The 27,889-nt window shown below is 36.8% G+C and overlaps 1 protein-coding gene across 2 annotated transcripts; it reads left to right on the top strand.

Moving 5' to 3' along the window:
* On the top strand, positions 1 to 27,771 carry NEDD1 (NEDD1 gamma-tubulin ring complex targeting factor). Of its 2 annotated transcripts, none has more exons than XM_013947814.2 (15): positions 1 to 28; positions 1,329 to 1,472; positions 3,647 to 3,741; positions 5,180 to 5,296; positions 6,511 to 6,651; positions 11,681 to 11,910; positions 12,595 to 12,796; positions 13,799 to 13,985; positions 16,843 to 16,974; positions 17,174 to 17,221; positions 17,625 to 17,854; positions 18,599 to 18,755; positions 19,054 to 19,210; positions 24,125 to 24,191; positions 24,884 to 27,771. In XM_013947814.2, the coding sequence occupies exons 2-15, from the start codon at positions 1,337 to 1,339 to the stop codon at positions 24,986 to 24,988; spliced, it is 2,004 nt and encodes a 667-aa protein (XP_013803268.1). In that variant the 5' UTR covers positions 1 to 28; positions 1,329 to 1,336; the 3' UTR covers positions 24,989 to 27,771. The 2 variants fall into 2 exon arrangements, with proteins under 2 accessions (XP_013803268.1, XP_067168249.1); XM_067312148.1 differs by lacking the exon at positions 1 to 28 and adding an exon at positions 119 to 192.
* Positions 27,772 to 27,889: the final 118 nt, after the last annotated feature.

The following is a 27,889-nucleotide window of genomic DNA, read 5'->3' as shown; positions in this document are numbered from 1 at the left end:
GATTGGCTGGGAGTATGCGGCGGACCCGGTAGAGAACTGGGAGCAGGGGCGCCGCAGCCAATCGGGGAGGCCGGCGCCGGGGCCCGATCCCCGCGGAGGCGCTCGGCCGGGGCGGGAGGGTAGGCGAAGGGGCCTGGCCCGGCCCGGTGCAGCGCGGCTCGGCGGCCTTGCAGGCCGCGGCCGCCCGGCCAGGTGGGCAGCAGGGACGGGACGGGCGGCCCCAAGCGCTCGGGGAGGGCGCGGAGGCCGCGCTGGCGGCGGCGGGGCCGGGTGGGGTCGGGCCGGGCGGCTGTGGCGGGGCGCGGAGCGGCTCGTCCCGCTCCCCCTGGGGCCGCCCGTGCGCAGCGGGGCGGGAGTAAGTCGGTGCTAGTCGTGGGGGGGAGCGTGGGGCGGCGGGGCGGCTCTGCGCCTGATGCCCTGGGCCGCGGCAGAGCCAAGGCAGCTGCAGACCTCGAGTTTCCTGACTGGTTTTCCTCAGTTTCGCGGGTTTGTTTCAAGCATTTTGAGCTGTGCGAATCGGTGAATGAAAACCCTATAGAAACGCCCCAGAAGCTCCTTTGGCTAAAGGGTTATTGTGCTTTGAGGTGAACGAAGGGTTCGCCTTTTGGGTCCTCGCTTGTTGTCCGAGTTTCAAATTAGCCGCAATAAAAACTGAGAATAAACTTTATAAAGCTGGAATTGGCTAGTCTGGTTTTAACTCTCAGAACGGCGACTGTCAAAGCAAATGGCAGTACAGTTTGTTTACCTTGTGAAAGCTGAATTGAAAAGTAACTCATTGTCGCTCGTCTTCTACTGTTAAAGGTTTACTTTTAAAGATTCTCCGCCTTCTCCTGTAGCACAGCGAGGGGGACGCTGGAGCCCTTTGGGTCTGAACTTCCAGTGTTTCCTTGCAACAGTCGGTTTGATTCTAGCTTGTATAGCTCCATCTACTGTTGACAAGTGAGTCCTTGAAATAGTCAGGACTTCGTGCTAGACATCTATAAACTCTACGGATATATGCAGATGTAAAACGTCATTTTCGTCTCTAGTAGTAGCTCGAGTTCTGAACTTGTGAGTTATTAACTGCGTGGATTTTAGATATATTGATAGCACAGAGAGGTTGATGTTTCCTTTGTGAAAAGGAAAGCACGTGTTTCCCACAGGAATTAAAGTAACAAAAGCATGGAGTGTCTGCTGCTTTCAGCAGTGTGTTGAGTTGAATGGTGCTAATTGTATAACTCTCCAAATAAATGTCCATCTTATCAAGAAAACAGTATAAAATGGTATTGATGAGATTCTTTTTGACTCACAAAGTGAAGTGCAACTTAATTTTTCTTTTACGTAAATAGGTGCAGCCATGCAAGAGAGCATACGTTTTGCTTCATCAGGAGATGACATAAAAATATGGGATTCCTCATCAGTAACTGTGGTGGAGCAGTTCAACCCACATACATCTCCACATCCAGTCAGCTCGCTGTGTTGGGCCAGTAATAGTATCCTTTACTGTTTTAGTCATAGTTTTGTGGGAGTTCTGCAAAATTGCAGTGATTTTATTTTTATTATTATTATGAAATTGTCTCTAAATGACAGGGCTTATCTAGTCTTGAAAATTCTTGCATAAAAAGATTCTTACATACTGTGAAGAAATTTTTGTGGTTGCCTGTGTTTAAGTGCTTTACAAAATAAACTCATGCTGGTAAATGCTTCTGAAGATGTTAGTCTTCCTTTAGGAGGCTAACACATTTTTAATGATTGTGATATGCTTGAATTGCCTATCAACTGCAAACTTATTCATTTGTTTCTTTAGTGGTTGATTACAATATTCACATTCAAGGCAGTACTTAATTTGTTGGTAAGGTTCAACAAAGCAATTGCTAACATAATGAAATTCTATATATAGTACAGAGAGGAAAACTGTGATTAGTTTTTTTTGGTTTTTTTGTTGTTGTTTTCTTTTTTAACAGCTTTTCACTGATTCTGTTAGTAGAAATGGCCTCTGTCTGACAGAGTACACTTAAGTCTCTTACTGTCTAAGCACTGGTTTTCTGTGCACTGTTTGTAGCATTTACAGAGGAAGCACAAATATATTGCATCCATCCATAGCATTGGTTTATCCAGGAAAGTGGGTTGGGTCCATGTAGACCTGTCACCTCTGTCTTGGAGGCCTGTTATAGGATAATGATATGTAGTGCCAAGTAGGATATGAATATATGAGAATTTTCATGGAAATAGCGCACTGTCAGGTGAATAGATATATGGCTGTCCTGGGGAAAAAGCAGTGATGTCTGGTCTTGATGTAAAAGAAAGACAGGATGCTGACAAATAAAAATATATGTCCTGAAAGTTCTGAATGCCTCTGTCCTCTAAGTCTGCAAGGGAGTGAATGCGTGAGAAGACAAAATTTACAATAGTCAGAGCACAAATTAATGTTTTAGCTGTGGAAATTCCAAAGAAATTGAAGCACGGGGGGAAAAAATGCATCTCTTTTTTTTAAGATCCATTGTTTAGTAAACTTGAGCTATAGACAGTCTGCCTTGTCATATGTTCTTACTCCCAATCTCCTCTTCACCCCCAAAATCTGAAATGACTGTCTTTGTGCATTTTTGAAGGTCTGATAATTTGTTATGGTAAAGCATTGCTTTTGGTTTTAGTGGTGGTTCTTCATAATTTTTGTAAGCTCAAATGTTGTCTTAAAATGATGGAAGAAATAGCAAGCACTAATGTGCCTACTGGTTCTGTTGGTGTTAAATCCAACAATTAATCTATATTCTTAAGTAAATATAAAATCATTATGGGTATTGGCCTGAAGATGTAAGGGACATCGATCTGAATGATTACTCGATTGATGCAATGTAGGGGACAGTGGTAATTTTCTTGCTCCTCGACAAAAGCATAGAACTGTATTTCTAGTTACCTGTAGATCAGCATCCATCCAAATTTTCTATGGGGTACTACGTCATAGTGTGTATCTCTTTCAAAACTTAAGCCAATCTTTCTTTTCAACTCGCGCTGTACTTTTCTTAATTTTTTGTCTGAACTACTTGGTGTCATAAAGGCTTTTTTGCCCTCAATAATAAGAGGGAGACAAATTAGCAGACATATCCATTATACTCCAGAAACTGTGCTGAACTGGTCTAACATTTATCATGGACAGGACTTTTCTTTAAATTCATAGTCTGCTAATAGCAACAGACATTGCTTTGAACTCTAGTGATAAATGGAGTTCATATTTTGCGGTGGTGGTGGTTGGGGTGAGGGGGGAAGAGTGCAGCCTGGATAAGCTGCCTGGCAGAAAAGAGATCTTAAATAATATCTGCCAGATAGTTTGTCTCTTCTCTCTGAAAGAAATTGCCCTGTTGGGAAGGAAGGGCTGTAGTTGCTTCTTGCGGGGGGGGGGGGGGGGGGGGGGGCGGAGAGGCGGGACAAATTGTCTCTAAGATCTTCTTAATGAAGAGTTGTTTCTGACAGCCTGGTTTTAAACAGCCTTATGTTTCTATTTTTTCCCTCAAATAGCAAATGCAAAATATTTCTAAAGCATGTAGATCTCTTCAAGGTACAGTTCTTCAGACTCTTTAACCAATGTGTTACCTGTTTAATAAGGGAGACTTACTGTTGCTTTTACTAACCAGCAGCGTTACACGGTTGTGGTCCATAACTTGTGGCTAAGATAGCTTCCTGGTTACTGCTTCTGCTGTTGGTGATAAAATAGTTGTTTCAAGCTGTAAAAGTAAACCTGTTCCACTTTTTGAAATAGCTGAAGGAGTAAGTATGTTTAATGCTGTTCCCTTTTTATCCACTCCACCCTGTGTACTGTTTGTATCTCATCTGTTCTGCGTATCAAATTAATTTTAGTATTGTTATGACACATACCTCAAAACTTGAAAGTATTTTTAAAGTATATAGTTGAAATGTCTGTAAGGGAGTGGAGGGAATAGCGCTTCTAAAATATTTGTACCAGTGAAAAAACAAGTTGCAGTTATACCAGCATCTGATGCCAATGGCTTTCTTAATAAGGGAATTTTCTTGTTGAGCCCTTATATGATAGGGTAATTGGTGCTTCAAACTTGATTTAATAGATGTGTACTCAGTAGAACATAGCTGAAATTTGAACTGGATTTTCAAACCTGAATTGTCAGAAGTATGCATGCCTACAAATTATGCATATTTCTAAAACATAAGAGTCTATATAAAGATAATTCTTAGAGTACGTGTGCTAGCTTCTGGAAATACTTTGTGTTATGTATATATATATTTTTTTTTTGTTGAAGGGAAGCATGTCACTATAAAACTCTTTAGAAAACTAGGCTTGATTTTAGAAAAGTCTCTTGACATGGTTACTTGAATGACTTGTTGGGTGCTATAAATTATGCTAATTATTCTCCTTGGATAGTTATTGTAAAGGTAATTTGGAATGGGAATGTTCTGAAAATAAGTTAAAACCGGGCTTTTAGGTTGACAAAGCAAACACTTTCAAAGGTGTAGTGTTTGCCATGGAGATTTCTCTAAACCTAATGTAAACATAATGCAATCACTTCCAATTTTGCCATGTGAATAATTAGATGGACTTGTTTTTTCTTATTTCAAACCTCAGGAAGTTAAAAGTGAATTTTCAACATGATAGGACTGAATAATTTGTCCTCCGTATAGGTCTATCATTAAGATTGACATTTTTTTCAAAAGTTAGCACTTCAGTGATCACTTTAAAAAGAAGCACTTTGTGGAATTATGAGGTTTGCTGCTATAATATTCTTTGTAATGTTTAGGAAATGTGAAGAACATGACCTAGACAACTCTTTAATATTCTTTTAAGGAATTTTTTTTCTAAACTTAGGGCTTTCTTTTTAAAGCTCTATAGCTGAATAGAAATCTATGATTGCAGTTTAGAGAGCTATAATTTAAAGTGAAAATGCATACTGAAGAAAAGGGAACTAAGAGAATTTGAAATGGGGATGGGAAAATATGAGAAGAGCCTCTGAGAGTTTATTACCTTATATATTTAAATCTTAACATGTCTAAACTGGACTGGATTTTAAATGCTTGTTGATGGGAAATAACTGTAGTGTACCGATAGTTCTGTCAGTCAGCGGGACTACTTGTGTTAAAGGTGAAAATTTATATCAATATGCTTTTAAGTAGACTCGAGTAAACCTCTTAATTCCCTTTAACATACTGTCTGGTTTTTGTTTTTGTTTTTTATCAGGCGAGACAGACATGTGTGAGCTTAAATTCCAGTTCTTTACACATTGCAAGTGGAGGCCTTGATAACTCTGTTAATATCTGGGATCTGAAGTCCAGAAGGCTCTACCGTAGTCTTAAGGTAACACTTTGGGGTTTTTTGATGCTTGGCTGCAGGAAGAACTGTAGCCTTTGTAACTTCTGGATTTTTCTGCCAGTTGTGGAAAATACTGTTTCTCTAGATCACAGATCCGTAGGATCAAGTTCACAGACAGGAGCGAGCGCACATATATATCTTGTTTAACTTTGTGCTCTTTATGCACTGTAAATAACAAACTGATTTTAACTAATTATGCTTGACTTGGTGTCTTCAGGGTACAAGTCTATCATAACGTATCTTTAAATCTTCAGAATAGGCTTCTCATTTTGAGAATCTGAAGTGATGTTTTCTGACAGGATTTTTTCAAGGGCTGCACTTCAGATAACTGCTACTTCTGATACTTCAATCAGGAAAATGCTTTTGTATGTGTAGGATACTGTAGTCCCTTTGAAAAGAACAGAACTCCTGCTATTCAAAATTGCTTAAGCAAGAACATCAATGCAGAATTGGTGCATGGTCATCTTTTTCCTAACTGATACAGTGAATTCTCTAAAATTTTGCTATGATGCACAAAAGTGATGACTGTCTAGCTTATTTCCATGATACCATGAATAGATTCTTCCTTCATTTAGGATCACAAAGATGCTCTAGAATTTTAGCTATAGTAATTTTATTTAAAACTCTAACAGTCTAAGAAAAAAATTAAGTAATTAATATAATAATTTAAATATCTTTTTACCTTTGGGGTCTGGAAATATTTGATTGCGTTTACTGAATATACGGAGGAAGATAATATCTTCATTGCAAGTGACTATACTGTAAAGCTATCTGGTAGATATATGCATTACAGGTAACAGAAGAGAAGTTGTCAGTAGTATATCAGATCAATAGAAAGCGTCTTAAAATCAGCGTTGGTTTCAGAAAGACCTTGCTTTTAAAATAACATTAATGATATATGTGGTAGAGATCCCTATGGTTGTCTTATTAAAATATTGCATATAATTAAAGCATCATCTTTGCTAATTTATTAAAACAACCTTCTGAAAACAATCAAACAGACATTGGTTAAAATATAATGGCTGATCTTCTGTATGTTCTGTTGATCTCTGGGATATTCCAGAATAATCCTTAAATAATCTTTTAGCAATAGGTCTGGAAGAAACATCAAGCTGAAGTTTTCCTACAAAAGAATGTGTTAGGAAGGAATAGGGCTTTCCTGAAATTCTTTAACCCTCTTTCCCTGCCCTCCCTTATAGGATCACAAAGATGAAGTCACATGTGTTACATATAATTGGAATGATTGCTACATTGCTTCTGGATCTTTGAGTGGTGAAATTATTCTACACAGTGTTACAACCAATTTATCAAGTACTCCCTTTGGTTATGGCAGCCGTCAGGTAGGTTGTATGTATTGAGCTACTGTCAGGTTTTTGAGCACTTCCCTCCCCCCACCCCAAACTGAGTGTTTGAAATTGGAAGTATGTATTGAGAGCTTTTCTGCTTTTGAAATAACCTTCAATGTGGTTATCTTTTTAAGTTTTATCAATCTATTTTCTTTTAATTTTTTTAAAAGTGCACTTACAGGATTGAGAAAGCAGGCCTTTGGGTGTATAGTAGTCTTCAATGATAAGTAACATAACTTTTCTCAGGTACCTTTACTTATACACAGTTTACAGCCAGTTTTAGTTTATATAGGCTCTGCTGCCTCAAGAACAAACTTCTACACATCTTAGAGCTGATCAAAAAATAGTCAGCCTTGCAAACCTAAACAGAATTTCAGTGTGCTGCTGTATGCCTGTTGTCGTGAAGAACGAAGTGTGTATAGCCTGGGCTCTTATTTACCCAGAGTAATCAGATTTACAACTGAACAGAATCATCTCTACAGTAAGGGAGAATATAAGCCTGCATTTGGAAATAAGTTAAATTAAAATTGCACAGTTGCTCAAAGAGTAAAAGCAATGAGATCTTAGGTTACCTACTTGGATGAATAACTGTAGTTTGAAGGAGATCTCTATGCAAAAGACAAACACAAAGCACATGTACTACTTAAGGGCCTTGGTAATGGTTTTCACTGCAGTCCTTTTTTTACAGAACCGCAGATACTGCAGAAATGGTGGTGTCATTAGGGGAATTGTCTTGATATAAGGACTTCTGTAGTAGCAAATCAGCTGTGTTGTCCCTTTGGAAGACACAGCGCGAGTTCTTAGTGTGAATGTGGTCTTAGGCACAGCCAAGGGTTTGCGCTCTGGCCCTTTTTTTTTAAACTAGGTCATTTTTACAGAGGCAGAAGCTGCCTGAGGGATGACAGAATCATTGCTCTTGTCCTAACCCTGACTTTTTATTGTTGCGGGGAGTACTGAGGTTTTGATTTGGTTATATTCTGTTACTGTAACAGCTCTTTCAGTCCTAGATCCTAGACCTTGGATGGAGTGGGAAGTTAATTTTTTTTCTTGTCTACCACTGAACAATATAGGTCGATGAAGAATGTTTAGAGCATCACAGGCATTGTGATATACTTTGTGTTGAAAAATCTCTATTAAAATCAAAGTATCTGCTTTTGGGTACTGCAGTGTCTTTGATGCATTACTGTAGTTTCCTATTTGTATTGAAGCAAAATTGTACTTCATATCTGACTTGAGCTTAAAAATCCCTCTGTGTAGTCAGTTCATTTTTCTGACTTGATTGTTATGATCTTATGAAGAATGTGGATGTAAGACAAGGGCTGCAGGGAAACCCTCAGCTGGATTATACAGCTAAGGTGAGTTTCCAGAGTGGGGACTATGCTGCTGGCTAATTGGAAAGTTTTAAAATTCTTTTGAGAATGATTCACATCAACCTGTTTAATATATTCAACTCTTTCCACCAAAAAGTGAGTAGGAATAAGTGATGCTGTGAATAGCTATTTTGGCAGATGAAATCAAGAGGTTTGCTGCAAAGTTAAGTAGTCTTTAAGATGGCTAAAGATATCTGAAGTGTTAAATCAAAGTAATTCCAAGTGCAGAGATAGTATTCACTTCCTAGAGTCTGTAGCATTTTCTAATGGGGGCAGTTATTTGATTGCAGCCTTAAATTAAAATGGCATTGAATTGTAATTGTGTAATGTCAGGGCTACCGGAATGTCCTAGTTTATGAGCATATCTTGTGTCCTAAAAATCATCTTTACTCTTATGTGCAAAAGTTGCTATGTTTTTAATTTTGGGTTTTATTTGGGAACTTGTAGGGATTTGCAGAATTAATTGCGCAACGAGGCAAATATCTGAAGACTTGTGTTTTTTAAAAAAATAATAAATAAAAAGGAAGTCCACGATCAAAGAATTTATAGTTTAGGGGCCCAGTTTTGTAAAAGTAAACTTGAATAGTTGAACAGTGTATTGTCTTGCTTGTTCCTGGCACTAGGTGTCTGGCTTAATAAGGGTCACCACTCCTTAGTAACTCTTTTTTACAATTGGGGAATGTGAGGTCAGACTAACCTTATAAAAGTTAGCTTGTCTCTGCTTGATTCAGCATAATGGAATGTAGTTTCCTTGCCAGTTAATTTCTGTAATCCTATAGGCTCTACAAGGAGTAGAATGGCACAAGATTGCAGTGCTTCCTAAGAATTTAAACGATTTTCTTTTCATAGAATTCAATTCAGAGTATTGGACTATAGTCTGTTAATTGATTTTGATTTAGATTGCAGTGCTTCCTAAGAATTTAAACGATTTTCTTTTCATAGAATTCAATTCAGAGTATTGGACTATAGTCTGTTAATTGATTTTGATTTAGAAACATCTATGTGCTTTATCAGAGTTAAGTTCTTTCACGGAGTTGTTTGTGGATCCCATAGTTTCTTTGCTGCTGGTATTCATTAAGACTACCAGATTCTTATCTGCTTACTGTTGTGAGGCTGAATTAGTTTGTTTTGACACACAATGTTTGTTCAAGTCTTCACTGCCTGGTGCTATTCTCCTAGCAACAGAATTTAGTTTAGTTTAGCTGTTTGAACAGCTGGCTGATTTGTAAAGATGTGTGATGGCTTCTGGTCATTCCTTATAGCTTTAAAAGCTCAAGACTATTTCACTGTCAACTGTGTTTACATCTACCTTCCCACCTACAAGGCTTACTAAGGTATAAAAGAGCTTAAGCAACTATAGTGTCTCAGAATAAGATAATCAATGATGCTAGGCTGGTTTTGATTTAGTTTTAGGCTTTTCATTTGTTTTTCAACAGTGAAAAACCCTGAGTGCAACCAACCCTTTTCAGCAATGGACCAGTCGTTTTCTGCATTTTTCCTAACTTGGCTGTTTTAACATGAAGCTTAAAGATAAAAGGTACCTCATCTTCTGCAGAAAATCTGCTGCAGTCACAGCTAAGGCAAAAAGATATATATGGTTTCTTGTACTACACTGACCAGTAAAGTGTTTGAGAGAGGGCTTCATTTTTTTTTTTTTTTTTTTTTTTGCTGGTTCAGCGCCTTGCGCTAAACATGTTTCTGGAAGTTCTGTTTGTGCAGAATTCCCAGAAATCATCAGGAGTTGCACTTACTGAAACGTGGTGCAACCTGCTTCGTATTAATTTCCCTTTTTTGCAATTTTGAAAGGTTCGTTCTAAGACATGACAGTTGTCCTCCATTCCTTCTGAATCCTTGGTTGAGGTTTCCGCTTCTTTGTGGAGCATCTAGGCTTTCAGTGCGACAAGTAATACAAGTGCCAGAAATCAGGTTGGAGGTATCTGAGGCAACAAATATCTCCAGTAAAATGAAGGGGAAAATGCAAGAAGATCCAGTACACTACATTGTGATGTGTAGCATGCCAGACTAATATAATAGCTTTTTCTAGACAAATAAAATGTGGTGGCTGTTATCTGTCTGGTCTTGAATAAAACTTTTGATTCAGTGCCATCTGAGACTATTTTAGAGAGGATGGAGGTTAGAAAAGGAATTGAAGATGAGTAAGAATTGGGCTATTGGAAAGAAGACAGTAGGTAATGTTGAAAGAACAGTGTCTGGGTTATCAGTAGCTAATCTTGTTTGATATTTTCACTAATGATTAGTATTCAAGAAGCAGGGATATGATGACACAAAGCTCAAAGATACTGCCCATAAGAAAGGGGATTGTGACAGTATCTAAAAAGAACTGAAAGAATAGACATGAGGGCAACTATGACTACAGAAATCAAGGTCCCAGACTTAGGTCATAGCTGAGGCTTTTGGTATTAGACTAGGAACTGAAAATTCACAAGGGAAAGAAAGACTTGGGCTTCATGAAAAGGCAGCGAATACCAGTAGAGTTTGAACCATAAAAAAGAAAATGCAATCTAGGATATGTTAGGAAAAGTATTTACAGAAAAAAATGAAGTTTTATTGCGCTTGCAAAGGCAGTAGTGAAATGTTTTGAGTATCATGAGAGATTTGGGTTGTCTGTATTCAAGAACGATTCATATTGGAAGAGTTGCAAGGAGGCTGTGATGGTAATGAACCTGCCTTAGACTGAGTCTGGCTTATTGGTTCCAGCAAAATAAAGCCTGAAAAAAAGGTAAGATAGTTGTTTACTAAACATGTAAGAGCAGCACTGGGGAGGGAGGGAAACAATTCAGAATAAAGGGCGTTTTTGTCACAGGAATGAATTAGTGCAAACGGGCCATGAATAAAACTTACCTGGAAACTGAGTATTGTAATTTAATATTAGAGCACGGAGGTTCTGAAACATCCTCTAAACCAATATAGCAGAAACAAAATACTTGCTTGTTTCTAAAATACAGTTTGAGTTCCTGTATTGCATGGTTCTGTGATAGCAGGGCTGCGCATGATGAACCAGGCATAATATCCTCTTCTGTGGTCCTAACTCACAGGGTGAAATCTCTTCTGCAGGACCTTAATACTTGCATAACTTGCTCGACCTCATGTCTTATCAAATTGTCTTGTATCCGAGTACTTGAAAAATCAGTCGAGGGGAATTAAAAGTTTAACATTCTTGGCAGGAGAGCAATCAATGAAATAATGAAGCTTTTCACTTGTTTAATTTTAGGTATGGTGTGGGTTGTTTTTTTGCGTGTTTTTTTTCTTTTTGGTGTTTATGATAGCATGATACTTGCCTAAAATCAAGAAACTTTTCTAGTGGTGTGTGGGGGGGGGGGGGAGGTTGGGTTTTTTTGTTTTTTTTTGTCTTTTTTTTAATATTGTATCCCTCACTTTTGGGCATCATATATGCTGATCAGCATGCTGGTCAAAATAACGTCTGTCCCTGGGCAGCAGAAATGGGATTGTAATGCAAAATGAACATTCTTTAGAGTGGCTGACCTTTGACTAGTTTGACTTACATTAGGAATACAGATGCTATGGTATGTAACATCAAAATTCCTAATGTATTCTTAAATTATTTTATATAATATGTATATAATAATATTTAATACTGCTGTTACATTTCATTATTTATGTCCATTTTACAGCCTATTCGACACTTGAAATACTCATCCTTTAAGAAATCTTTGCTGGGCAGTGTTTCTGACAGTGGAGCTGTAACTTTGTGGGATGTAAATAGTCAGAACCCATATCATAATTTTGAAAATACTCATAAAGCACCAGCTTCAGAAATCTGCTTTTCTCCAGTCAATGAATTGCTACTTGTAACCGTAGGTTTGGATAAAAGAATTATTCTTTATGACACCTCAAGTAAAAAGTGAGTATATTAAAGACCTTTAAATTTATAGGATCTGTATTTAGTTTTTTATTAATTGAAAAAGCATGTTTAACTATGACATTAAACATTGGATAAGAAAGCAGGAAGTATGGTTGCATAGGTGACGGGGCTGTACAGTAAAAGGGTGGGATGACAAGGGGTGTTATGGGACTTTGGTTCTCTTGTGGGGAATGCTTTTGCTCTAGCTGAATGAAAGCAAGAGTTAGGCTCTAGTTTGGAGGGGTTTGGTAGGAGGATGCAAACTAGGACCTGAAGTTCCTCCCAGAGCTGGTGTGGGAAGGTTAGAGGCAATAGGCTTGGGAAGCTAAAGGATGTATGTAGCTAAAGGATGACTGCTGCTGGAAATGATGATACCTGTAAGTAATCTAGGTGTCAGAAGTGCTGTTATGAAGGTAATTTGATCCTGTCCTGGTGAAATATTTTGGGACATATGCCGCTTGTTAATTTGTTAAACAAATCACTTACTCTCAGCCTAATATACTGTTCCTTAAGATATTCCACTGAATTTACTTGGCACTGGAGAAGTTGAACTACCAACTGGTAGCTGCATTATGAAAGCTTATCTTCTAGGTATTTCGTTTTGAAAAGTCTAATCATAAAAACTACTGTCTTGATAATGAACTCTAAAAGCCTCTTTATCCTGTCTTTTTTTCCTGTACAAAGATTACTGACAACGCTAGTAGCTGAATTTCCTCTGACAACAGTAGACTTTATGCCTGATGGTACTACTTTGGCTATAGGATGTTCCCGGGGAAAAATCTACCAGTATGACTTAAGAAAACTGACGTCACCGGTAAAAACAGTTAGTGCTCACAAAGGCTGTGTGAAATGCATACGTCTTCAGTTCAGTGGCACTTCTTCCAAGGTAAAAAAAACAAAACAAAAAAACCTTCTGTTTTATTGCTTAACATGTAGATTAATAAAAACAAAGTATGAATTAAGATTTTAAAAACATTAATATTCAATTTCTAAACATTGTAGATGCCAACAAAGATGATGCATACCAATACAGAAATAAAAACTGCTCAATATTAAGTGCCATTTTAGTGGGGTTTTGTATGTAAAGCTTTCATCAGATTTCCTTTTTTCATAGTTTCAGTGTAGAGATGAGTGAGACTTTAAAAGTAGTCTTAAACTTTCTTGTGTGAGTATGTTGCTGTTGCAGATCAGTTTGTGGCACCTAAGATTCATTTGCAGGCAGTAGCAGAATGACTGGTAATGTCCCTTTCACAGAAAGGGAAGAAGCACAGCTGCTTCTCTTGGGGTATATTGTATGGTCTTTTGTATGTGGTCTTCCACAGGCACGTGAAAAACTTGGACAAATTGTTTAGATAGAATTGATTAAATGAAACTTCTATTAAATGTAGAAGGCTTGAGGAGGTTCTTCCAGGAATAAGTGGGCTCTGCTTGAACCAAAAACCCCACATGCTTATTCCCTGGAGAAAGAACCTTCAAGATGTATTCATTACGCCTCTGAGACTCTTCTGTCCTTCCAGCACACTTGCAGCTGCTGCTTGGAAGCAGCTTTGTAGTCCGGAGTCCCTAAAAATGTAATCTTCTATTTTTCCTAGGACTAAGCCTAGGATGAAAATTGGCTAGAGCCAGCTCACTCCATTATCTTAAGGTCTGTTGATATCCTCTTGCAGGTCCATACAATATTCTTATAATGATACAGAGGTCTCTCACGTTCTTTGAAGTTACATGAAGATATGTCCTTTTATATTTCTGAAGAGAAATTGAGGCATATCTCCTAGGCAAACTTTGCAACTTGAAGTCTTTTAGTGTTTTGAACACAGAAAGACTATTGGTTTGTATTTTCACTTTTAGCTGAAGGAACAATCTTAATTCCTTCTTTTTTTTTCTTCAGTCTAACCTTAAGGGTTCTTCAAATAAACCTATATCCAAAAGAGTAGAAGTCAAAGCTGGTAGTAATCTTGGAGGAATTCAAAATATTGGCATAAAAAATATGACTTCTCATACATCAGCAACAGTTTCACCCCATCTGACTCTGCCAAATGAGAGTAAAGGAGGAGATGTTCTTCAGGACAAAACAGGTAGCGTATTCTTCCTAGTCTTAAAAACGTTTGACGTGGAGTAGAAGATAGAAGGAATATTTCGTGCCTTGACCATCACAGTATAAAAAAGAACCAAGGGAAGGGCATTTGTTGCAAAAGTGTGCTTGCGTGCATGTGCATTTGCACCTTCTTCTGCCTTTCCTACTGCATTAGACGAACTAGGAGAATGTGGGAAGTGAATTGGGTCCTACTGTCAGCTTTTAGAGATTCTTGCTTCAAGTCCAGAATTTTACGTGTATATATTTAAGCTTTAAAGGAGAAAACTATGGTGTATGGGGATATCTCATGTGTTTTGACCTCTTGTATATTATCCTTAGGTACAGAATATGATTTCTGACACAATGTCCATATGGAATGGAGAGCTAATGGTTTGTGGTTCTATCAATTAACAGGTATCACAAACCCCTTGCCTAAAAAACCTAAGGGGTTTTTATTACTTATGTCTGAGGTTTATCGTAAAATAAGAGAACTTAACTGTATTTTTGTATGAGACATGATTCCAACATCACATGGTAGGAAAGATGTTAAATATAGTTAGCAAGTTTGATTAGTTCTGTAACTTTACTTGCTACTTATATTTCTGAAGTTAACATGCTCTTCATGAAAACTGACATTATTCTTAAATTCTGTCACTTTGTAAAATGTACTCTTAAAATTTTAGTTAATTCAAGAATTCTGAAAATATTGTCAAATCAATCAAGCTGTTTGTTAGTTTGATTTCTGATAACCTTTCAAGCCATTTGAATTCAACAGCACTTTTTCCTCCCTTCATAAGTAAGGAGAAATACATTTAGCAACACTAATCAGGCAATAAGCCACTGCAGTCTATAGGGACACAGATTAATGACCTCCCTTGGGTATGCAGTGAAGCGCAAGGTGAAGTAGAATGCTTTCTATGTACTCAAGAAGTGTTGCTAATCAACATTACTGCATGGTGTGGAAAACCTTATTTCAGTTAAAAATACACTTTATTATCATTATTTGAAAATGTAATGGCTGTTATCTCTTAAACAGGTCTGTTCATAATAAATAAATGTTTTTAGAAAATAATGTTCTACCAAATAAAAATTTTTCATTAAATTGAATGTTGACTTTGGAAAGTAGATAACCCTATATACTTAAGAAGATATGATCTTTAAACTTACAAATGGGAATGGAGAAGACAGATCATGAACTGCATTTGTTCTGGAAGAACAATTGTTCTGCTGTAGATCCTAAAGGTGGATTTTAGCTTTGGAAAAATATGGGGCATTCAGTAAAGTGGTCTTATAGCATATTTAAAAACAAAACAAAAAAAGGCCTGTTTATACAGCTTGTAAATGAACTGGAGCTTTTGGTTGCAGATATGTTAGCATGCAAAAGTATTAACGAATTCTGAATGTGAGGAGAAGATGTACTTTGAGCTGGATTCACATAAATGTGTATTTAATAGCCATCCACCAATTTAGATACTTCTGACATTTAGATTACTGGGAGCTGGGAAAATTGTACATAAAAGATTTTACCCAGTTTTATATTATGCTTTTTCCATGTACATCTTCCATAGCTTCTGGCATAGGTTGATAGTGCACTTCTAGCTGGACTCAATATGCCAAGTATTTACTTAATTAGCAAGTGAAATCTTATGCATGCATCACAACTGCCACATCTGAGGGAGCAGAAAACATGGTACATTAATACGTTTAAAATTGAAATCTTAAACCTGACTCAAGTCCCAGTTTATGCAGACACTTTGGACATGATTAATTTTAGTCATCCACAGTTACTTTTGGCCCACATGAATGAGTAATCTCACACGCGGAAGAAGCAATAGGTTCTATGAATAGTACTTCGGGGGGTTTTGTTTGTTTTGTTAATAAAGTAGGTATCAAATAAAGCATTTGTATGTGTGGGCAAGATTTATTTAGGTATGGAGCAGTGCTACTGCTCTTCACGTATATCTTGACTTTTACAAGCAAAACGCAGGCACTTCTAGAGTGGGGAATTCAGTGAGGTCAGAGTAGTGGCTTGCTTATAATCTTGACTCACTTTTCAAATGTACTGAATTGTGAAAGTTATTTAGGTGGTACCTTAACAGTTCAATTCACTTCTCCATGTGTTACACATCTTAAAAACTGCAGTTCAAATAATTACTTTTTTTTTTTTTTTTTTACTTAAGAAGTGCTTCCATTCTGCAGACATGTGTCCATGCTACCGTGTATCCAAAAGCTTAACGTCTTTGTTTTTCTGGATTTGGTGGTGGGAGGTGTGGGGAAGGTCTGGAGATGAGTTTTGCTTGTCTGTGACTGTAACTCCACTCTAATTCCCTAATATTGGAAATAAGCAAAGAATATCCTTGCATTAGGTGAGCTTTAAAACAGATGTTTCTTGGAGTTTTTCTTGGAATGCTTAATGGCCAGACTGAAGCAGATTTGTCTTCTTGTGGAATAAATGTAAATGCTGATACCTGACTGTGGTCACCTTCCTAGGGGGAGGTGTGTTCACTAATTATCATTTCGCCTGGTGCATCGGAAATTTGCTGCAGATATCATGTGTTTATCTAAAAATGACTGCATTCTCGTGTTTAATAACTCTAATTTTAAAAAAGAGGAAACAGAAATCCACTTGTATCTTACTCTTGTTGATAAGTATCTTAGTTTTTAGTTATATTCCCCTAAGATGAGAACACATATGAGGAAGTTAAAGTTGACCCTCTAGAATCCTCGCAAGGTTCTAAAGTGCTTGCTTGACTCACCAGGCATCGTGTTGCTTGTGAGATTATGTAGGGATAAAATACATTATTCTTGTACATTTTGGAAAATGTCAATTACTAACTGAATGCTATTGTCTTTTTAAGGCTTTCCTCATAGTAGCAGCTTGGATGTGATTCCATCTAAAGAAACAGATCATGGGAAAAGTACTGATTTAAATAATTTTGATGATTTGGGTCGAAATAGTTTAGGAGATGTGTTTTCTCCAGTCAGAGATGGTAAGTTGCTAATACTGACATTTGTAAAGAATCATTCATCTGCCTAGCATTACATTTTGTCATTTGTGTCAGGGATTGCTGTACCTATTTGGCATTTTAATTCATCTTTGATTATTAACTGGATGCAGTGATGTGAATATTGACATAGATTTCATCTAATAAACACTTTTTAACTTGTGTATATTGTGGTATTTTGTAGATATTATTTCATGTAAAGCAAACGAAGATCCTCCAGGAAAAGGAGATGGTAAGCATACTTTCTGTATTCTTTTCTTTGTGGCCATTGGAGGCTTTCACTATTTCTTACATGCTAATTTTTGTCATACTGAAAGCAAACAAGCAGTGGAAGCATACACTAATACAAATTAACTTTTATGTACATTGTCGAATGCATGGAGGAGTTTAGGCCCCACATGTGGTAAGAGGAAATTAAAGAGTATGGTCTTAAAGTAATTTTGTTTTTCCTTTAGGTAATTTATAGTGATATATAGAGGCTCTTCCATGTTTTTCTTAAAGATAGCAACAGCATAAGTTGGATTTGAAGTTTTCAGGGGGGTTTTGTTTTGTTTTGAGGGTTTGGGGGCTTTTTGTTTTTTTGTTTGTTTGTTTTTTATTTTGGCTTGTCTCTCACCCTTCCTTTTTCATTTTAGGTCTTGATTTTCAGTCCTACCTTTCGGGTTTGGATTTTCTCCCACAGCTCCCCACTGCCTTTCCAGTAAAAAGAAACCCAGTTGGCAGTAGTGCACAAGGGATACGGTCCAGCCCATTACATGTATTTGTGGGTTCTCCAATTAAAGAAGAGGAAGAACATACAAATCCAGAGGCTGACACTAAGAAAATAACTCTTGGAAAACAAGAATCTATAGAAGCTGTAAAGCAGGTATACTGTACTAATTCTTGTTATGTTTAGTCTTTTTAGAATCTGACAGAATATTACTACTTGAAGGAAAAATCCTTAGTAGTGTCCCAGCTAATTTTATTTTGCAACTCTCTTCACACTGTTGGCAGAAATCTGTAAAAGTGTTTGTCGTTTTACGTATGTTATCCCTCAGTAATGCACATTTATCTTAAATAAACATAGATTACAAAACTGTGTGTGAAACAAAACTGAGCTAGCCTGTGGATTATTTTGATTTTTTTCTAGAAAATCAAGAACGATCATTTGCTGGTTCCACAAATATGCTTTTCTGTCCTTTGCTAGGTCACTTCCCCCTCTTCTCTCCCCTTTCTCCCCTGTTTCCCAGGAAGTTTTTCTTCCTTCTTGAAATACCTCTGATATGCTTCTTTTGAGACCCATGCTCCATTTGTATTGTTTCTGAGATGTGTGAGTTTTCTAGGAGCAATGTTTATAATTTATGGCACAAAATGTTTGATGTGAAAGTTAAGAGGCCCTGGCCTTTTCATGCTTCTGTGTGTGTATCTGAGGAGATTTTTGGATATTTAGGTGATCAATTCTTAAGAGGTCTTGCTAGAAGACAAAAAGCATGCTTTATCAACAGATTCATAAATACAAAAATATTTGAAAGAAGTGCATGCCTGAAAACTTTAGTCTTCAAGTGCCACTAAATAATTGAAATAAATAAATATATACTTATATATGTATTTTTTTTAATTTGATTGACAGCTTTCAAAACTGAACTCATCAAGTGCAGAATCTGGAACTTTAAGTCCTCCACCATCCTCCACTGCTGTAAAGACTCCTGACACAAATGAGAGATTAGTGAAGAATATTCAGGCTAATCTTGCATATGATCTGCCAGTAAATGGTACTACCTCAACAAGTAAGTAGATCAGTTTTGCCCAGTTTTGTAAGTGATTGATTGTGAATTGATGGAAAACCTAATAAAATGATTTTAGCAGTGAAACAGAACATCCAATCTGGATTCTTCTGTAAATCCAGTTAGGCCCCTAGGACATTTCTAGTTCCTTCTGAAAAAAAACTCTTTCTAAATCTAATTCTTGTTATTTTTTTTCCCCCTAGGTAGTAGTAGGGATAAAATATCAACAAGCCTCAGGACACACACAATTTTTATGTACTCCAAGTACACTGATTTATTTATTTTTTTTCTTATCATAAAGGTCCAAAGATAACATCACCTGTCACTGTTGGAGTTGCCGGTTCACTGTCAGAAAAAATAGCAGAAACCATTGGGAGTAACAGACCAAATGCACCTTTGACATCAATACAAATAAACTTCATTCAAAATATGATACAAGAAACACTGGATGACTTCAGGTAGTTATATTCATGCAGAGCATTTTGTTTTCAATTACCTTTTTTTCTTGGTAAGATGTTCAACATTACTTTAAACGTATTTCCTACTAGCATCAAGAAATGACGTCATTAATAACCTTAGTCTTGGAAATCTAGGTAGGAAATTGTATTTATTTTGAGTAACTGATGCCTCATTAGATTGATGTCTCTAAGGGTTGTTTATGTGCATGGCTTTGTAACTATTTTCAAGATGAGTGTTTGAGTACTTCTCAGATGGTAAATTTATCTGCGTAATGAGGTCCTTAGTGCTTTCATGAAGCCTTGTGCTGATTTCTTCCCCACCTCCCCCCGCCCCTAGTCCTGGTAGTAGACATTTCTTCTCTTAAAGTTGACACTGTGCAGAGTTTGATCTAGACATTTGTAGTGGTTTTGAGTGTTGTTAGCTTTGCATGTATAACATGAAACACTGGGTATATTTTTATTGATACAGCTTTACATAAAATGATGTCTATGCTCTGATACTTGTATCTGCAGACACCTAATAAAAATTCCACTCACTTCATAAAAGAAGCCAAATTAGCATAAGTTATGGATTTAGCAAGGAGCAGTTTTACTCAAAACCTTTTTTCCATCTCCTGTCACGAGTATCATGGACTTCATACCTAGGATTAAAAATAAAAAAAAGTAGACCTGATATTTTCTTGTTTTCTCCTTTTGAAGATTTTTCCTTGTATTTGCAGCTTTCAGCATTCACTGAGGTCAGACTTTCCTCTGATGTTCTGAAAATTGCTTATTTTGTTGCCAGTTCTTCCTTTACCTTTTGGTAAAGCCTCAGCCAAATTTGTAAGGAGCAGAGGTTTTAAAATTACTGAGTTCTCCGTTTTGCTTGAAACCAAGGACTAGATAGCGGAGAAAGAATCAAAGTAGCCTGATTGCTGCAGGGGAAAAGACAGCAGAGCTCAGGTTCTGCACAGTAGCAGACGCTGCCGGGCTAATTGGTCATCACATAACTCAGAAGTAGTGCAGTATACTGCCTTCTTGAGTAGGAGAGTATCATGTGGGATGTAATGTGGATTAGTCACCAGATCCTTAGGAAATGAGAGTTCATTAATTCCTCTGTAACAGAAACACAGGAAGCTGTTTTGTGAACGGTTCCTCAGAACTGGCCATGAGTGCTCACTCCATCTGGGTGAACTTGCATCAGCTTTGTATAAAGAGGGCTGTTAAGGAACCGTTGCTTGTTGCCTTCCTTTCTGAAGGCGGCAGGGGATACTACAGACTTCTGCAGTGTTTTTGCCTGTTCAGATTTTTTATCAATTCTGTTATAAATATGGGCTGACTTGTTGCCTATTACTACTACTACCATTCCATTTATTTTCATTCATTCTTTTCTTTTTGTTGTTGTTGTTATTTTATTATTCCTCTGATCATTATGCTTGATTGTTGCACTGCAAGCAACTTTTTTTCTTTTATGACACTTTTTTGTAATATCCTTCTGACTTTTGTTACTCAAAAAACTTTTCTGCCATTTTGCAGTAGTTTCCCTATGATAGGCAAAACTATTGCATCCCCTTAATGAAAGGTATTGCTCACGGCATTGAGCATTTATAAAGCAGCTGGCAGAACACCTAGATGAAAGTCTCCTTTTGTAAGTTTTATAGAGTGAATGCTGTATGTTTGCATGGTATTTCAAGGACATAAACAGGAAGTGGATACAAAGGCTTCCTTTGGCAGACTGATTTTTTTTTTTTTTTTTTTCCCCCTCCTTCTTTCTCTCAGATTGTGTGTTAGTTGGCCTGGGGCTTGAAAACGGGAGTGGAAGGTGGTCATAGAAGAGGCTCCACTTCTTCCACTTCCACTTCTTCCACCATGTGGAAGAACATGGCAACTTCTAGCCCTGTTAAATATGCCAGTGTCTACTGATGGAAGCTTGTGAATTGGTAATAAAGATTCAGGTAGCAGAGGGTGGAAACTTGGTGTCTCAGGTGAAGGGAACGAGACTGAATGGCAGTAACACATATGAGAAATACCTACCGCCTTCCTTACAGCCACTGAATTTTAGTAACATCTGAACTGCTCCTTAGAACAAGCAGAATTATTTGATGAAGTAAGTTGTAATACAGGCTGCCTACAGGCAAAGGACAGGATGCAATAATCCCCAAAGCTTTGAGATATGTGACTAGAAGGAGACAAAACTGCATCTTGTCCTGTTTCACCCCTCCTTGCCTTACTGTAAAGGTTCTGATAGTAGCACCTTTATAGAGGTCCCTGAATATGTCTTAGTCCCTGTTTATCATCTTGCTTGAATTCTTCAGGACCTAAAGGCTGAAAAAAAATAGAAGACAGATAGCTTATCTAAAAACTGTGGTTCATTAGGTTTGGTGAATCTCGTTTACCGCTACAGTAATTTTTAAATAATGCATGTTTTGTAGAAATGTAATCTGAAATTCTGACAGCCTTTCCTCCTCTCATTGTAGATGTGTACAATTGAGCATTTGGAGTACTGTAGGCAATTTCTTGAATTGCAAAAACAGTTCTGGGATCCAAAACTTCACATTGCTAGAAATGAGATTAAAATTTTAACTTTTTTTAGAGTTTCTTCTGAGCAAAGTTACATTATCTTCATAATGCTTTTAAAATTCTAGCAAAACAGAATAATTAAAAGCCTTGGGGTGCTTTTTGCACTACTGTGCTTTGGAGTGACACTTAAAGCTCCTACTTAGCACATGCAGAAATCATATAGTGTATATACACACTTTGGTACATACACTGCATAAAATAAATATAGTATATGTTGTATTAATAAAACTGTTTTCAAAACCCAATTTCCTTTAAGCACTTTCTGCTCAAGAATTCTTAAAATAATTTCCAAAATCCCCTTTTGTTTATGTTGCTCTTAGTGAGCTATTTTGTTTATTTGTAGTCCAGTAATTAAGGAGGGGGTTGGGTTTTTCTCCCCACTTAAGGTAAGTTCAGCAAATAGCTGTTTGTTTCTTAGGAAATACATTTCCTATTCAATAACTACTGAATTTCATTTTAACAGTTTAAAAAAATGCAATGATTTTTATCCTAGATAATATAACTTTACCATTTAGATAAAACTGTGATATGATGATACTGTATGTGTAATTTAAATAAGAGACAGAAATTTTTTTAGGTGTAGAGACTGTTTGTTTTTGATAAAGGTTTTTAGTCTTACATTGTCCAGGTTATTAGATTCTTGGTGGTAAAGTGTATAAAATAAAGAATTGCTTGAGCAGGTTTATAGTGTTGATTATATTTGTTAATTTTTAAATAATAGCAGAATCTGCTCACTGATCCATCCATATTTGATAAGAATAAGATGAGGAAAAGAAGAGAGAATAGTGTATGCCTTAAAAGCAATTTGAAGGAGATGGAGCAGTTGAGAGAGATGTGTTCGGGGGATCATTTCCCAATCCTTTTTTTAAGATGAAGTAGGTTGATTGAGAGATGGTGGAGGGGAAGAGGAGCGCTGGGAGGGGAGAACGTGGGAGGGGTTGTGGCTGTCTTGATGACAAAAAGCCATGTAAAACTAGTTTAATAGGTCTATATACTATGGGCGTTCTGTATCTGCCAATAGAAAAATAAATTGAATGTTACTGTATGCCTTTAAACAAGAACATTGCATGGTAAAACTCCCCCAGGACTTTTTGGTGATTATCACTCTTTTGATAAAAAAGTGTAACTTTCACATGAGTTAAAATGGATTGCAGATTCTTTTTCTTAAAAGTCTGTATTTAGGGATCCCGCTATTGGAAAATATACTTCTCAGTCTTGTATTTCAGTATCTGAGAACTGGAGCTTCAGAGATTGTGCTTCTCTGCTGACCTACCCTTCCTGGAGTGGCTGGAAGGCTCTTGCTGTTTTGTTTTCCAGTTGTAAATTGTGGATACATTCAAACTGAATCTAAGATACCTTCTGTATACTAAGGAAGATAGAGGGAGGGGAGCCATTGCAAGCTTCTCATTGATCTAAATACCTTCCAGCTCTGGAGTCTGAGGAAAGAAGTATTTGAATCTCTGTTGCCTGAAAACCATTCTACAAGTAATGGAAAAGACAGAGACTTCAGTAAAGGACCAGGAGAAATTTGTAACTCATTTGGTTCAGAACCTCCCCTGTGTTTCTCAAACTTCCTGTCTCTGGAAGATAGCCTGCGCTTTTGGTTTCTAAGCTGCCAGTGGGGTCTATTTTGAGGAAAGACTGCTCTCCTCTGAAGAAGTTCTGAAGTACAATTACCTGTGGGAATACCAAGTGAACAGTATATTCCCTTGGGGTTTACTCTATGTTCTAGGAAAGGAGAATGGAATAAGATGTGTGTATGCCTAGTCAAGAAATGCCTTACTTTGTCAGGCCAGTGGGCCACCTAGCACAGTTCTCCGTCTCAGACACTGGCACTGTGGATATGCTGTTTAGGAAGAGCACGTGAGCCTGCCTGTATTTTGTGGGCTGTTCGCCTTGTTCTTCCCCAGCATCCAGAACTGTTGTAGTGTTTAGAGGGTATATCCCAGCCTGGTCCTTGTAGCGTGGAACTGTTGCCCATGAATTGTCCAAATTTATGGACAACACTGTTAGTGCTTCTTATATAGATTAACTGAAAGCTAAGAAAAGTTTACAGCTTGCAAGTGAAAAACTAGTCTCGATATCACTACCTATATATTTCTATTTCTAAGCAGAAAGGATCCTAAATCTTTTTGTGTACCAAAAATACCTGGATGAAAAATAATGTCATTAAAAAGAAGTCTTGCAGAAACTAAGCTGGTAGAGGACTGTGTTTCATGGTTTAAGAGTTTTAAGTCTGTTACTCCATGACGTAGTGAAGGTGAAGGAGTGTGGAGTTCTGGGCATTTGGAGTTGAAGAAGAATTACTGCTTCCTAAATAAAACTAAGCATTGTCCTTTGCAATTCTTCCCCCAGAGAAGCATGTCATCGAGATATTGTGAATTTGCAAGTGGAGATGATCAAACAGTTCCATATGCAGTTGGTATGTACAAAGATCAGTGTGGGAAATATTTACAGTTTTCATTTTTAGTAATAGTCTATCAACTACTTTGGTCAAAACAGAAAATCGGGTTTGCTCATTAAGAACAAGAAAGGGAGGATGGAATGTGAAGGAGGGGGAAAGGTACCTAAATCTATTAAAACTCTTTTAGGCTCAATAAATAAAGTGAACATATGCATTGGGTAGGTATCATGAATTCCATATTTCAGGAGTTGTAAAAGATAAAGGGGAAGTAAATTCAACTGTCCCTTGGAAAGGACCAGGAGCTGGCGTATGAAGGAATTAGAGAGTGTTCAAATAGAAAACTTCACTTACTAGTACAGCATGCATGCTGAACTGTATTCTATGTTTTTAACTTTACCTTTTTATGCGTCTTTGTTCTTTTGGTCTGCATTAAAAAGACCTTGACTCAGTACTGAACATTTAATAAAAACCTGCATTAATAGATTCTCATCCTGAAGAAGTGCAAAATATGCTTTGATAAAATATTCGCTAATGTATTAATGATCAAAATACTGTATGTCAGCATAAAAAAATCTCATTTTTCTTACCAAAGTTTAAAAACAGTATTATCTCGCTTATTTAATTTTCAAAAGGGGTATGAAAATGGATAGGGTAGAACTGGGAAAATGAACTTTATAGTTTCTGATTAGGGCTTTTTTTCTTTTCTCTAGAATGAAATGCATGCCTTACTTGAAAGATATTCTGTAAATGAAAGCTTAGTAGCTGAAATTGAGAGATTACGAGAAGAAAACAAAAGACTGAGGACTCACTTCTGAAAGATTCACACTGCTAATTTTATTAGCATGAACTCGCTACATTTTGTTGCTTATGACAGATCGTCCATCATCACTGAAATATTGTATGAAGATCTGCTATTATCTTAACTTGAATCTTTTCTTCTAAATAAATGGTGTAAGATACTATATTTAATTATAAAATTTGTAACAGATAAATACTGTATAATAAATGTTCACATATTCTCGGTAACCACCTTGAAATACATCCATCTAACAGGAAAAACTAAAAGGATAAGTACATTATTAGAGTTTTAGCAATATGTGAAGTGCCTTTTTATAAACAAAAATGAACGAGGACAAATGCATCTTCTCTAAGACTGTGATACACCTGTGTTTCTATTTGCTTCTTTATTTTACTGTTGTCAGAAACAATCATTTTAGCTTGCCTTTCGGATACTTTTGGAGAAAAAGTGGGGAGAAAACTCATCTTCTATATGACATAGTCTTATTTCTAAGGAGCTGGAAACTACAGAACTTTATCCAACTGGCAACTCTTCTATCCTGAGTAAAACTAGAGTTCAGAAATATTCCTGAATTCAGTGCCATCATCTTGCTTATCTTCATAACTCTGAAATGTGCTCGTCTGTATGAGCTTTGTTGCTGCAAATGCTACGTCAACTGCAGGATGAAATTTTTGTTACAACTTTAGTTGTGAAACTAGGTTTCTTTTTATTTACATATATTTGAATATTTTCATAACTTGCCCAATTTGAATGTAACTTTAGACTTCAAAATGTAAGTATACTCAACCATTAATAATATATTATTGCGTAAATGGGATCTTTCAACCTTTGACTCAAGTATCTTTCTCTTCCCCCTAATTCCTTTGTATTCGTAGTGGCCAAAACTTAGTATACAACCATTGTGTTGTAGTTCTGACTCTTGCTGTTTTAGCAGTATTGTAACCTTTTCCTTAGATCAGCTGCATACCAAATCTAGCTAGCATCTCAGCTGTATGATTAACATAACAAATAATATTGAAGAGAAATCATTAGTCCAGTAGCATAATGCTGCCAGACCTGTATGTTACCGTTTCTGAAGTGAAACCCAGTATGAAGTCCTGACTCAGCTGAAGTTCATGGGAGGTTTGGGTTGCCCTTTAATAGTGCCAAGAGATTGCCCTGACTTCAACTGAAAATTTCTCTGAAAGGCCTCTGCTACAAGTGCTTCTTGCAGTTAAAATTCTTCCAGGGGCTTCTTAATTTTCCCACTAATACTTGGTGTTGTTTTTTTTTTCCCCACATAAATAATCATTAAAACTTGAAAAGGCTGAAAGCATACTGAATTAATTAGCTACATCTAGTGTTTAAATCCATGATGGCACTCTTCCACTAAATGGCAAAGCCATAGTATATAGTGTAACTTATTTGAAATGTTGTAAAACTGCTGCAAAACTGCAGCAAAACTGTTTGTTGAAAACTACCTTTTCCATATCTTTCCTATAACTTTTTTTTAAGGAAGGGACTGATACTTTATTTTTCTAAATGCCAATCAATGACAAATATTATTCTTGTATCAAATGAAGATGTTCATGTTGTCTTTAATATTATGAACAGGATTTAAAATGTCTGCAGTTTTATTGCTACTGCTTTCATAAGCTTTTAAAAAATATTTCTATATCATGTATAACCAGAGTGAAAGGAAGCTGAGTAAGTTAAAATTATTTTTAGTAACTTAACACGCAATGTAGAGAACTTTTTTTTTTTTGGTAAGTTTATAGGATATGTAAATTGAACTGACATATTATTAACTACAGTTCTTCAAGACAATAGTAGTTGAAGGTAATAAAAGTAGTAAAAATATCTTACAGTCCTTTAATGTGCTTTGCAATGTTAACAAAGTAACCTTGCATATTTGCATCTCTTGGTTTGTTCCCCAAGTGCTCTTGCTAGTACACCCGGATGACAGCAGGGAATTAGACAAGTATCTTGGGTATTTGGCTTGTAGATAATTTGTTTTCTTGATTCAGAACTATGTAATGTTTTTCTTAGTTTCCAAATGGAGGATATTGTAGCAGGAGTGATTGAAAAAAGACATTTTGGCTTTTTTTAATTTAAGTTTTAGGGCTTGTTTCCATATCTCAGGATTACTGTAGTACAAGTGGTGACATACTGTGTGGAGACACACTATGCTGTGCTTTAGAGGTATGTCTTGCCTGATAAAGAAATCTGATTTGTATGTTAAAATAAAGTTTGTTTTAACCTTTCTGAACAAAATGCTGTAGTAACCTACTCTGTAAAGAGAATAAACTATATTGTAGTTGTGCTACCTCATGGCAGACTCCTAGAGCCAAAGAATTTGTAGAGATCTACCTAGATTTTTTTTTAGTAATCTTTTTGCTGCCAATATGGCTTCCACTAGAGCATCAACTCCTTTTCACAGAAATGTTTCCATTGCCTCATGCTTTTGGAGTAAAGAACAGATGTACAGCTCCTTCTCCAAATTTGGAAATTGATACAGTCATGACTGAGATCATGTTCACAGCTAAAAATAATATTCAGGCAGATGTTTGGGTGCAGGAGTAATCTTGTCGCCTAAGATACTGGTGAGTTGGAGATCACAGAAGCTGCATCTTCCTAATACTTGAGTTATGGATGCTTTTTTTTTTTTTTTTAATTTCCTTCCTTCATGTGCACGTACCTGTTGTCCTCTGATGGGAAATGTGTTTGCAATTACAAGGCATTTATGCTGAAAACTGATTTTGATGGATTGATTTATTTTCGTAATATCCAATGATATGATGAATTGGGAAAATGATGATGAATTGGGAAATTGTTCACTACCCCTTCTATACAAGGACTAAGGCATATGAAAAGGAAGAAAGTGCTTTACAAAATGCATCACTACGCAGTACCACAAATGTTAAAACTTCAGAGGAAA

Source organism: Apteryx mantelli, chromosome 1, assembly GCF_036417845.1.
Source record: "Apteryx mantelli isolate bAptMan1 chromosome 1, bAptMan1.hap1, whole genome shotgun sequence".
Classification (NCBI taxonomy): Eukaryota; Metazoa; Chordata; class Aves; order Apterygiformes; family Apterygidae; genus Apteryx; species Apteryx mantelli.
The sequence above is the reverse complement of the archived record's forward strand: the minus strand, read 5'-3'. Positions and strand labels throughout refer to the sequence as shown.

Bases quoted from the DNA above. Each gene is read 5' to 3' on its own strand.
- NEDD1 (XM_013947814.2), top strand. From the start codon at position 1,337: ATGCAAGAGAGCATACGTTTTGCTTCATCAGGAGATGACATAAAAATA. The intron at 19,211-24,124 runs GTAGTTATATTC...TTCTTCCCCCAG, and splicing joins GAAACACTGGATGACTTCAG to AGAAGCATGTCATCGAGATA. The intron at 24,192-24,883 runs GTATGTACAAAG...TCTTTTCTCTAG, and splicing joins AACAGTTCCATATGCAGTTG to AATGAAATGCATGCCTTACT.